We start from the raw sequence: 13,265 nt of genomic DNA on the forward strand, positions 1-13,265 counted from the left end.
AGTCCCCTCAATCCCACCAGGGCAACAGGTGAGCAGCAAGCCCAGCCCCTCCCCCCCACCCACCCCCCCGCCCCACCGGCAGGCCCAGCCATTCCATGCACCTGCCTTAGGAGCCCCCCAGTCCCTTCAGCTCCCCAGCCACCCAGGTCTGGCCTGAGGCATAGGCAAGCCTCGGATACTGGCTGCCCAGCCACCCAGGGCCGGCCTGAGGAGCAGGTAAGCCTCGGATGGCAGCTGCCCAGCAGCCCAGGGCTGGCCCAAAAGTTGTACTGCCAGCAGTGGCACCAACAGAGGTGTGATGGGGCGTCACCTCCCGCCCCTGAGGGCTCCTGAAAAAATGTCTGGATTGTGAAACTAAACTTCAGTTTTAGACCTGACAACCCTTTCACACTGATACCTCAACATGGCAAAAAGTCTCTCAGACAACAAAGGAGGGAATGCACAGTTTTAAAACATAGGGAAGCCATCACAAGTGCTAATGTTGCTAAGGGTGTGAAAGAAACAAGGGCATAGGCAACTGAAGAGGTAGAAAAACTGTTGATTTGGATAACTGAAAAGCAGTTAGCCAGTGCCAGCATTCAGAGGCAGCCACACATGAACAAGCAAAGACGCTGCATACTGACCTGAAAGACACCCCTAACACTAGTGCTGAAAAGGGTTTGGTTAAGGCTAGTAGGGGTGGTTCGATGAACTTAAGAAGTTCAGTGTACTGTGTATAAGAAAGGTTAAAACAGGGAATCATCTGTGGGTCTGGAATAGATCTATGCAATATACATTATTTCTAATGGGGGAAAAATGATTCGGTTTCCAAAGTGCTTCTCGAACAACCTTCTGGAAAAAAATTAAGAGAGAATGGACTTTCCACTTTAATCTGTTTCTTACTGAGACAATGTATCTTTAAAGTTTTATAACTGTTCCAATTATTACTGTTACATAACAAACCACCCCAAACTTACTGACATAAAACAAAAGCCATTTTATTGAGTTCAGATTCTCTGAACCAGGAATTCACAAAGGGCACGTTGAAGTTGGCTTGTCTCTCTGCTCCACCAGGTCTGGAGCAGAGTCTTAAAGTCTAGCACATGTGTCAAACACAAGGCCCGCAGGCCAAATCCAGCCCGCCAGGCCTTGCAATGTGGCCCGCACTGCGCTGTCATCACTGCACTCCGCTGTCAGTTTATGACATTGTCAGTTTATGACTGTTCAGTAAACCATTCGGCCCGTGATTTAGGCTGGATTTTAGATTTTGGCCCCTTCTCTGATTGAGTTCGACACCCCTAGGAGGTATCGCTGGGAGTGATTCAATGGCTGAGGCTGGCATCATCTGAATGCACAGTGTAACAGCTCATTCACTCACATGACCAGGGGCTGGTCTGGAAGGACTTGAAGGCTAGGACTGACCACCTGAAACCTTAGGCCTCTCCACGTGGCTTTCCTCACAGCATGGCAGCTTCCGGGTCTCAGACTTAGTGCTCCAGGCCGCCAGTGTTTCAACAAACAAGGTGGAAGCCGCATTACTTTTTAAGAGTGAGCCTGAGAAATCACACAGCGCCACTTCTGCAGCCTTCTACTGGTTACCAACAGGCATGCGCAAATCCAACAGGAAGTGAACTCCCCAACTCTCAATGGGGAGCAGTAGCAAGTTCTAGAAGAATATGTGGGGCAAAAGATATTGCTTGTGGTCATCTTTGAAAAATATAATCTGCTACAGTAACTTCGTACTCTCTACATGATTTGATTAAGATAACACAAGTAGCCGAAACCGGTTTGGCTCAATGGATAAAGCATCGGCTTGGGGACTGAAGGGTCCTGGGTTCGATTCCGGTCAAGGGCATGTACCTTGGTTGCGGGCATATCCCAGGTGGGGGGTGTGCAAGAGGCAGCTGATTGATGACTCTCTCTCATCGATGTTTCTAACTCTGTATCTCTCTCCCTTCCTCTCTGTACAAAATCAATAAAATATATTTTTTAAAAATAAAATAAAAAATAAAATAACACAAGTAGCACTATATCCTTTGGTTTTAACCAATAGTACAAAATAATATTTCGCCAAAATAGTATTTTCAGCATTGGAAACAAATTAAAATTTATATGGATAGCTCTGACAGAGTATCATAATTGGTTAAAGACATGTATGTCAAACACAAGGCCCGCGGGCCAAATCCAGCCCGCCAGGCCTTGCAATGTGGCCCGCACCGCGCTGTCATCGCTGCACTCCGCTGTCAGTTTATGACATTGTCAGTTTATGACTGTTCAGTAAACCATTCGGCCCGCGATTTAGGCTGGATTTTAGATTTTGGCCCCTTCTCTGATTGAGTTCGACACCCCTAGGTTAAAGCATCACCCTGATATGCCAAGGTTGCAGGTTCAATCTCTGATCAAGGCACACGCAAGAATCAACCGATGAATGTATAAATAAGTGGAACAACAAATCAATGTTTCTCTCCCCACTTCTCTCTTTAAAATAAATTTAAAAATTTATGTACATATTATTTTATGTAATATCAATAACTACCTTATGAAATAGATGTTATTAGTACCTATATTTTAGTAAGATGAGAAATTTGAATTCAGAACTGAGTAACTTGCCCAGAAAAGTAAGTGCCAGCATTGGGATAAATCCAGATGTATGTCTTCAAAGTCCAGGATCTTTCCATTGAACAGACATTTTGCACAGTGCCATCACCTATATAAAATGAAGCTACCGTAATGACTATTAACGACCTAACAACCGGTCACTATGACACCCACTGTGGCCAGCGAACAAGCCAGTCAGGGGGTGGGGCCAGCAGTCAACCTCACAGCCCCTACCCCCTGCTGGCCTGCCTAAGATCGGACTCTCCCACCCCGATTAAGGGCCAAGATTGCTGGCCAAATGCCCCCTCCAGTCCCCCCTGGCCAGCCACGCCACCATCAGCCTGCCCACCACAGTAGACCCGCCGCTTATCATAACTCCCACCCCAATAGTGGACATGGCTGGGCAGCCAACCTCCTTGAAGCCCCTCCCCCTGGCTGGCCATGCCCCTGATGGGCACCCCTACCCCCATCAGTGGCAGGGCCGGCTGGCCAACCACCCATGGCCCCTTCCCCAGGTTGCACCCCCCACCTACCCCATTCAGGGGCAGGCCAGCCAGCCCACCACCCCTCCCCATGGCTGGTTATGCCCCCAATTGGCCCCCCGATTCCCCAATTGGCCCCCTCAACCCCAACTGGGGGCAGAGGCACGCCAGCCAATCACTTAAGGCCCTTCCCCTTGATTGGGGGCCCTGTTAGAGCCTTGATTCAAGCAGGCTGGCTGGCCAGCCTCCCGTCATCTCCTCCTCCTGACAGGCCAGACCCCACCCGTGCACAAATTCGTGCACTGGGCCTCTCATCTTAAATAAAATTCATACAGATCCCATGCATATTGGAGCTATGCAAAGCAAGGACTACGTGTATCTTGATTTATATAAATGTAAACCCTTCAAGAATGAATTTATAACCCAAATATGTTAGATAGTTGTACTAGCTAATAACTATCTATATAGATCTGAATATGTTAAATTAAAAAAAATCACAATGAAATGTACCAGGGAGCACTCTCTGCCCTAGTGTCTCAAGGGTGGTACAGTGCTGAGTACATACTCTACCTTTTGTATTGTGTAACTGATTAAGTGAATTCTAGAGAAAATTTTCCAGATCATTGTAATAATAAGCACTTACAAATTTCAGGGAGCTGTACTAGATGCTAAAAAGCTAAATATGATCTAACCTCTCATTTAAATTCTTTGGCATTTGTGTTTTGGGAATCAGGGCCTTATCTGTATCTATTATTCATTGCTTATTATTCTTCATCTACCAGTTAGAAGTGAAGCTTTTAAAAAGCAGAAAATGTGGCTCCATGGCACTACTTATTATTTCACTTTCCGTAATGCCTGATATAGCTGTCTTGTGTTTCTGATTTGAGTGACTGTTCAATGTACAACCTATATCAAAGCCAGAAATGTGGCACAGTGGACAGTTAATTCTCTTGGAGCTTAACACTACCCTCCCACAAAATGCATTTTTGCAACCAAAAGGAAATTTATCAAATCATGTAAATTTTCTATCTTTGTTCTAAATAATTTTGAGGCCAAATAACGTATAACTCTATAGGCAAACATGCATTTCTATGGAGGATAAATATATCAATGTAATGTTTGCTCTTTCTGATGAATAGTCTCACCTTTTGTCCTGGAGTTACCTAATAAAACATCACAAGGGAATATTTTTCATAAGAATTAAAGAAAATAGTTTTTAACAAAATGACAAATTTCTTGTTAAAATAAAATTATTCCTGATTTGTTTGTGTTTTTTGGCTATGAAAACACCCATAAATTATGGCGCTTCCTAGATATTTAAAATTACAAATGTTACTTAATTCTTTTTATATAAGATTTTAAATAAATTTTTAAGTTTAAAATCATAGGGTTTTATATATTCATATAAATAATTTTATATAATTCTTAGGTTAAAAAATGTTTTCCAATATGTAAGAAAATTACATTCTGTTCAAACTATCCAGCAGCCCTGTGCTTTCGTGACTTTTTAAAATTGCCATGCCATCGTTTTCCATTAAAAGTATATTTAATGTTCAAGGAGCAAAGTTTTTTAAAGGAAAGAAAAGAGATGGACCTTGGTTTCAGGGCCAATAACTCTTTATTAGGTAATTAACCCTCTGCACTCCGAACCATTCTGGACATTGGCTACCAGCTACTCGACACTACTTTGCGGCGGAAACGTGCGTTGAAATAACTCAATTCCCCGTAATCACTAATAAACTGCAATGTCCCCCCTGAGAGGGGACATCCGAGTGATATGCTAGAATTCCGATGTCCCCTGAGAGGGGACAGCGGAGTGCAAAGCGTTAATCTTCAAGGCTTCTATATTATAATTGATATTAACTCCCTAAGAAACAGATTTGAAATCTACTCCTTGGCTCTTATTCAATAACAATATTTTAAAGATATACATGAAACGGCGATTTAAAGAGCTTAAGTAACTTGCCAAAGGCTAAACTACACAAATAAATTATGAAAGAGAGAGTCTATCCTATTTTCAAAATGTTTTTATTGATTTTTTGAAACTAGAGGAAGGGAGAGGGAGAAAGAAACATCAATGTGAGAGCAGAGCATCAACTGATTGCCTCCTGAGGCCCACTATTGGGGATCTAGCCCATAGCCCAGGCACGTGCCCCAAGAGGAGAGGAGAGCCAGCAACCTATCGGTGCGCGGTATGGCCCCCGGCCAACTGAGTCACCCCAGCCGGCGGAATTCTCTACCTTTTGATTTCTTACATCATTCTGGTCAATTGAAAATTCAGTGTAAAGATGATCAATATATTTGTGGATAACTTCCAGATCTTTAGTTGGAATCTTCTCTTGAGAGCTAAAATAACTATCTGTTAAATACTTTGTACCTAGTTTCAGTCAGTCAATAAATTTTTACTGCATAGCTGCGATGAGCCAGACACTAGTGCTAGCAATGTATTCAGAACCTAATAAGAAAGTCATTGTCTTCAAGGAACAGATAATCTAAATGGCAGACCAAAAAGTCCAACTCTAAAGGTCCAAAATGGATTACTGCTGTTTCCTCTTCCAATGGATTCAACAAATTAATAGACCTCACATTCTCATTACTGACAAGGCGATAATGTGTAACTCCTTTCTCAATTCCATATTCGATCTGTTAACAAATGCTGTTCTTTATTTGCAATATTCCATTCCCACTGCCTGAGCCTAGTTCAAGCCATTAAGTACTTTCACCCAAACTGCAACAACCATTGCTTCTGAAGCATTCTTTAATTTCTCATCTAATACATCCTGAACTCAATTAAGAGGTTAATTTTCCCACAGATGTGCTCCATCACTGCACTAAATAAAAATGTTTAATAGTTCCTCAATAGACAATTCAAACCCAAAAACTTCTTCAGCTTGGCATTTATAGTCCTCCATTACTTGGTCTGTATCTATTAACTAGAGGTCTGTTGCAGAGAGATTTGTGCAATAGGCCTTTCTTCCCTTGGCTTCCAGCACCGGTTTTCTTCCAGCACCTGGGACCCAGGCCTTCGCTCTGGCTGGAGTCTGCCTTCTTCATCTTCACTGCAGACTTCGGCCAGAGCCTGCCATCTTTGCCTTCACTGCTGCATCTGGAGTGCAGCTCCTGCAGATCCCTTCTCGCACCTGCCCTCCCTCCCTCTCAAAGCAGGCATCCTGCCCCTGACTGGCCACTCTGTGCCTTGAACAGCAGGGCGACCTCCATCTTTGTCCTTCTAATTTGCATATTCCCTCCTGATTGGCTGGTGGGCATGGTGGACCGATGGTCACTTTGCATGTTTCTGTTTTATTACTGTAGACTAGAGGCTCAGTGCATGAATTTTATGCTTGTAGGGTCCCTAGCGGCTGGCAGAAGCTGGCCGGGTACTCCCTCCCTTCCCCTGGCCTGCCCGACCCCCTGGTCGAACTCCCAGAAGAACTACCTGTAAAGGGGACAATTTGCATACTACTATTTTATTATGTAGGATAGGAGCCCGTTTGCAGGAAGATTCCTGCAAGGGGCCACTGCTGCCACGCTCGCATGCACTGCCGCTGCCACCGCCACCTGCTCCGCCCAGCCCCGCCCCACCTGCTGCCGCTTTCCCTCTGGCAGCCACTTTGCTTTCCGCTTTTCCTCCCTCTTCCTTCTAAGCTGTCTTGTCTTCACTCCTCCCTCCCTCAGCGTACGCAAATTAACCACCATCTTTGTTGGGTTAATTTGCATACTGGCTCTGACTGGGTGTGGGCGTAGCGAAGGTATGGTCAATTAGCATTTTTCTACTTTATTAGTGTAGATACTTTTTTATCTCTGCCATCCACTATTTCCTTACCTTTTGCTCCAGCCAATATGGCTATTTAATCTTATTTGGAAATTCCTTGAATATTCCCTACCTATTTTCATTTATGTCATTTCTCTCCTCCAAACCCCAACCTGATTTAACAATCTTCATTCATTTGTACCTTTCAGAAACTTACCCAACCTTTGTTTCAAATAACATCATTTTTCAAAAATCATCCCTCCATCCTGACTTTATAATATATGTGTAAAGGCTATTTTTTAAAAAAATATTTTGTTGATTTTCCACAGAGAGGAAGGGAGAGGGATAGAGAGCTAGAAATGTCGATGAGAGAGAAACATCGACCAGCTGCCTCATGCACATCCCCCACTGGGGATGTGCCTGCAACCAATGTACATGCCCTTGACCAGAATCAAACCTAGGGCCTTTCAGTTCTCAGACCAACGCTCTATCCACTGAGCCAAACCGGTTCCGGCAAGGCTATTTTTAATGTAACTTTTACTTTATTTCTAGTATATTTACCTATGTATGTTACATCCTTCCTGTTAAGATTATAAGCAACTTGAAATATGTCTTATTCATCTTTGTCCTCCCACAGTACATTACGCACGCCTGACATTCAATAAATATTAAATACACATTAAACTGAAAATAAAATATATACATAAAATAATAGCATGGTCCATAAAATTATATAAGAAGTTTCCTTCACTTTCTTAGGGAGAAAAATCACTGCCATGAGAATACCTTTTGTAAAAGTCACCTTATTTATTTTTTATAATGACAGATTAAAACGTGATCCCCCCCAACATTAATCAGTACACCTTCCACCTTATGTGTACATGAATAATTATAAAAACTTCCTTAGCTCAGAATATAAAATTGCTTTCCAAGGTTTCAATTTTACACTATCGTATGTACCTAATGATCATACACTCAATCGCCTTACCATTGGAAATAGCAGTATAGAAGGAAATGGCTTGCCTGGAGGTTGCCCCAAAACCCTATCACTAACATAACCCAATTTTTTTTTTTTTTAGAGCGAGCCAGTCGTAGTATAATTATACTTCTTGGTTTCGCTCCCTCCACACTTTCAGAACACCTATCAACCCAAATGTTTGTATAGAGTCATACTTTCAGGTTCACCTGTTAAAAATGATAGATGTTAAGTTAATCCAACAAAGATTTACCGAATACCTACTCTGTGGAAGGCATTGTTGAAGACACAAAAATTAATGAAAATGCTTATCTTCTGGAACTCATGATTAAATGCACTACACACACATAAACAGCTCCATTATAAGGCAGATTATGTAAGTGCTAAAAAGCTTCCAATAAGGTACAAACAGAGCTCTATGAAAGAGAGAGATGAATTTAATCAAGAGTTATGAGATGGGTTTTTATTTGGCCTTTTTAAAATCAAGCAATAACATTCACGATTTTCAAGATTATTATTTAAGTAAATAATTACATTTGTTTTAATTATTTTTATTCACTAATAATACAACAGAATTGGGTTTTTCCCATTGAAAAGGTACTGATGCAACATGTAAGTTAAAATTTACATTAAACAGATATTTTTTTAGCTCACCTTGAAACATGGGGAAATGTATTTTACAGAAAGAACTTGTGGGTTATAATTGAGAAGATTTTTGTATGTTCAAGAGAAAGACATGTGTCCAATAACTTCTATTAATAATTACTTAAAACAATACTTTCAGAGAAAGGCTAGGTACATATAAATGGGCCACCCAATTTTTCAGCACACTTAATGGTACATTAAAACGGAAAACAGTGAACAAATGAAAATAAAATCCAGGGCCCTAGATTCATTTTTCATTCATACCACTTCCTGCAACATTGGCTTCTTCCAGATATATGGCCAAAGGTCTGAATCAGACCTTGAAGCATTTGCTTTTCAAGTAAGCTCCATGGACACCAACCATTTCTAGATTTAGATACTTCCTTGAAGATCCTGAGCTGCCATGACCTAACGCTGGGTCTGCGGAACACTGTACAACAGATGAAAGGACCACACTCATTTCAGCTTAAAATAACTTGCACAAAGGGGAGGGGAAAGTCTGGGTTGACAGATGCCTATGGAGCACATTTAAAAAGAAGAAATTATGATAAGACAGGAGTGAAAGCCAACCAGGGAACATGTGAAAATTAATATGGCATTCCCAAATTGCTACTGTATGTTTTAAAAACTTTCGGCGTTTAATTACAATTAAGAAATTCACCAGAGGCTTTGGAATCGCTGAATTTAACAGTTAAGCAACACATTAGGGGGGGAAATTGTAGGGTAAATTATATGTAGTTTTAGAAAACATATCTGCATTTAAGTATTTCATTAAAACCAATCTCTTCAGATTTACTATACAAAGGAATCCGATTATGTAGATTAGTCAGGGGAAGCTGGGAAGGAATAACTAATGTAAGTTTGGTAACATAACAGGCTGCACGGCGCAGTTTCCTGCTTACAGCAGACAGGCGAAGGAGCCCAGGAAGTGAGTTGAGCACAGCAGTATTTGCACAGTGTAGTCAGTCACCCAACAACAACTAGCGGCTACTGTCCATCCTCCCTCACGTCTCTCCTGGCCTCTGACAAGTCATCCCTTTCAACCTGTGCGCCAGTCCGCTCCACCCCAAAGAAAATGATTCCGGTGCAGGTGGTCAAATCGCCCTCACACTCCACTTGCTCCCACTTCCCCGCTGGGGAACGAGCGGTCTGCAGGCCGGGGGAGTTCGGAGAAGTGGTCTTGCTCGCGGTCCCACCCAAGCTCGCAGCCCCGCAGACCCCGGGGGCAAGGAAGCGGGGCGGCCTCGGGAGGACCGGCGGGTGGGGCAGAGGATGGAGGCACCGGCTCGGGGGCTGGCAGAGTGGAGGAGGGGAGCGAGGCGCCCAGGCAGAAAAAGCTGGGGTATCCTGGGAACCAGAGATGCAGTCTCTCTCTCTTTATAAGAATATGTTTTTAATGATTTTAGAGAGAGAAGAAGGGTGATGGATAGAGAGATAGAAACATCAATGATGAGAGAGAGAGAGAGAGAGAGAGAGAGAGAGAGAGAGAGAGAGAGAGAGAGAGAGAGAGAGAGAGAAATGTCCGGCGATGACGGGGGAGGAAGGGTGACTTACCCATGCTGCTCCCGAGGGTGGGGCGCTCGGAGGCGGAGGTCTCCGGGGCGGGCGGCGCGGCGCTGGGTCCTCCCTCTGCCTCGGTCTCTCCTGCAGCCGGGGAGGGACCCGCGGAGCTCGGAGGCCGGGAAGGAGCAGAGGGTACTGCCGCTTCTACCTCCGTCTCTCCTGCAGCCCGGGAGGTCGGAGGCCGGGAAGGAGCAGCGGGTACTGGCACCTCTACCTCGGTTTTCCCTGCAGCCGGGGAGGGACCCGGGTTGTTCGGCCGCCGGGAAGGAGCAGCCGGTACTGGCACCTCTACCTCGGTTTTCCCTGCAGCCGGGGAGGGACCCGGGTTGTTTGGCCGCCGAGAAGGAGCAGCTGGTACAGGCACCTCTACCTCGGCTTTCCCTGCAGCCGGGGAGGAACCCGGGGTGGTCGGCCGTCGGGAAGGAGCACTCGGTACTGCCGCCTTTACCTCGGTTTTCCCCGCAGCCCGGGAGGGACCCGCGGAGATGGGAGGCCGCCGGGAAGAAGCACTCGGTACTGCCGCCTTTACCTCGGTTTTCCCCGCAGCCGGGGAGGAACCCGAGGTGGTCGGCCGCCGGGAAGGAGCACTCGGTACTGCCGCCTTTACCTCGGTTTTCCCTGCAGCCGGGGAGGGACCCGCGGAGATCGGAGGCCGCCGGGAAGGAGCAGCGGGTACTGGCACCTCTACCTCGGTTTTCCCTGCAGCCGGGGAGGGACCCGGGTTGTTTGGCCGCCGGGAAGGAGCAGCCGGTACAGGCACCTCTACCTCGGTTTTCCCTGCAGCCGGGGCGGGACCCGGGTTGGTCGGCCGCCGGGAAGGAGCTGCCGGTGCTGCCGCCTCTGCCTCGGTTAGCCCTGCGGCCAGGGAGGGACCCGCGGAGGTCGACCGCCGGGAAGGAGCAGCTGGTACTGCCGACGCTGCTGCTGCAGCTGCTGCTGCTGCTGCTGCAACCGGCTCGGCCGGGGCGGGGACCAGCGACGAGGGGCGGGACGGGGCGGGGCAGGGCGGCGGGCACGGCCTGCAGCGGGCGCGGCTCCGGGCGGGCCGGAAGCAGAGGCTCCGGAGCGGCCGGAACTGCATCCGCCCCGACGCGCAGCCCGTGCGCCCCCTGCGTCCCGCCCTTCCCCCCACGCATGCGCAGTACCTCCCCTCCGCAACTCCCGGGTAGCCCGCGCGTCTGAGCGGGCGGGTGGGCGTGTGTCTGCGGGTGAAGAGGCTCCATTGTGGCCGCCTGACTGGCGGACGGCGGGCCCTGAGAAGACGGTGCGCGGCGTTTCTGCACCCCGGCCTCGTGCCGTGGGCCCGCCCCACCCTTACTACCCCGCCAGCCCACCACCGGAAAACGGGCCCGCGTTCGTTACGGGACGGCGGGCTGTAGTAGACGAAATTTCCCGGAGGAAGAGGAGCCGCCGGGTCGGGCAGGGGGAAGCCTAGCGGAGGCCCCCAGCTGTCTAGGCGGTGGGACCGGCGCCCCTGGGAGACAGAGGCTGAGGGGCGCTCGTTTTCAGAGCGGCCCGGGGGCCCGCTGGGAGAGCCCTGGTTGTCAGTGCTCATATCAGTGACCGTTCAGGGTGTCCTGGCTGCGGCTGGTACGAGGACGGAGCGGTCCGGGCAGCCAGGAAGAGGGGGGCCGTCCAGGATTTCCTCGGGGAGAGTGTGGTTCCCCCTCCTAGAGGGGCGCGGGCTTCCATTCCCCGGGGGACGCGGGAGGAAGCCGTTGAGTGAAGTGCCTCCGGCGTCAGGCTCCACCCTCCCGGGAAGTACCCAGCTCCGCCCCTCTCCCTTTTAACGCGGCCCCCCCTCCGGCGGGTGGACTGGCCGCAGTTCCCGGCGTCCGCTGGGCCGCCGACGGCTCCGGCCCCTCCCAGCTGCGGGGGAAACCTGGGCCGCGCGCTCCCTACCCAGGGCGCCCTCCGACTGCGCATGCGCGGAGGGGGCGGGAGCCCGGGCTGGGCCTTGCGGGCGGGGAGGCTGCCCCGATCCCCAGCCGCCAGGCCGGCCCCGGCTCCTCCGCAGCCAGGGTGGTGAGGAGTCAGGTCTTGCAACGGAGAGGGAAGCAGTTAGCCGCACAACCTGTGGGAAGTAGTTAAATCGAGGTTTCCTCAACACTTTTCAATTTTTACTTTTCAATCCAATGTTGAGGAAAGGTGCTTTTTTTTTTTTTTTTTTAACCCTCTTCCCTCTTACAGGAAGATAGGTTTTCGTTTGTATGACAATACTACAAGCACTCAAGTCAGAATGGGCCTTGTAATTTGTTCAGGTATGTGTGCTGACCAGGAATCAAAACCTAAACCTTTTTAGAGTGTATGGGACAGTACTCTGACCAACTGAGCCACAAGCTGCGGCAGTATATTTTATAAACTCTAGTACCTCGCCAAGTAAAACTAGCTATTCAGTGTTAGTTTATAGTGATGATGATGATGATAGCTGCTGTGTTGTTTCCATCTTAGACTATGAGTCCTCCAGTGGATAGTCTTTGTACTTTTTATGCACCTGTTCACTCAATAGAGATTTATTGAGTGCCTACTATGTATCAGGCATGATAATAGAATCTAGAGATAAAAAAATAAACTAAAAAATCTTATATATTAGAAAAATGGTTTTGATGATAGTTCTAGTCATTGATCACATAAAGATAGAAAATATTCATCTGATATCAAAAGACTTTTCCAGAAATAAATCTGGTGCCTATGCTCCAGTAGATGATCAGGATTTGATTAGGCCTCTACATAATAAAGGAGGAAATTCTGGCCTAATGCAGACATTTTCACATTCTATCTAAAAATATATATTCAGCCGAAACAGGTTTGGCTCAGTGGATAGAACGTCGGCCTGCGGACTGAAAGGTTCGATCCGGTCAAGGATGACTCTCCCTCATCGATGTTTCTGACTCTCTGTCCCTCTCTCTTCCTCTCTGTAAAAAATCAATAAAATATATTTTTAAAAATAATATATATATATTCAAGTATCTCAGATTTATTTGAATAACAAGTTATTGTTGAAAATTGATATTTGACTAACCAGTAGCTTTTGGGGGTGCAGAGAGTATGAAGGAAATGTTTGTTAGAGAGGATCAGAAGCATTATATTTTGATAAGGTTTATAACAACTTACCTCATTGGTACATGTAACCTTACAGAGATTAGAAGGTGATTTAAGTTCTTTAAAGGAAATGTATTGAGAGGGGCAGAGAGAAAGGAAGGAGAAGGAGAAGAGAGAGACTATTCTTTAAAAGAATAGTAGGGAACTGATTGCCTCTGAATATCATTTA

At 46.7% G+C, this 13,265-nt stretch overlaps 1 protein-coding gene across 6 annotated transcripts in view; it reads right to left on the reverse strand.

Moving 5' to 3' along the window:
- Positions 1-11,564, reverse strand: part of RAP1GDS1 (Rap1 GTPase-GDP dissociation stimulator 1) — a 113,084-nt gene extending 101,520 nt beyond the window's left edge. For 4 of the 6 annotated variants that reach the window (XM_084895065.1, XM_084895064.1, XM_084895063.1 and 1 more), the window contains exons 1-2: positions 10,143-11,564; positions 9,986-10,064 (exon numbers count right to left, since the gene is read on the reverse strand). In XM_084895065.1, the coding sequence (XP_084751191.1) occupies positions 9,986-10,064; positions 10,143-11,549 (1,486 nt within the window). In that variant the 5' untranslated portion in view covers positions 11,550-11,564. The other 2 variants (XM_084895062.1, XM_084895066.1) reach the window with 2 other exon arrangements.
- Between the last annotated feature and the right edge of the window lie 1,701 nt (positions 11,565-13,265).

Source organism: Pipistrellus hanaki (assembly GCF_964339955.1).
Source record: "Pipistrellus hanaki genome assembly, chromosome: 1".
Taxonomy (NCBI): Eukaryota; Metazoa; Chordata; class Mammalia; order Chiroptera; family Vespertilionidae; genus Pipistrellus; species Pipistrellus hanaki.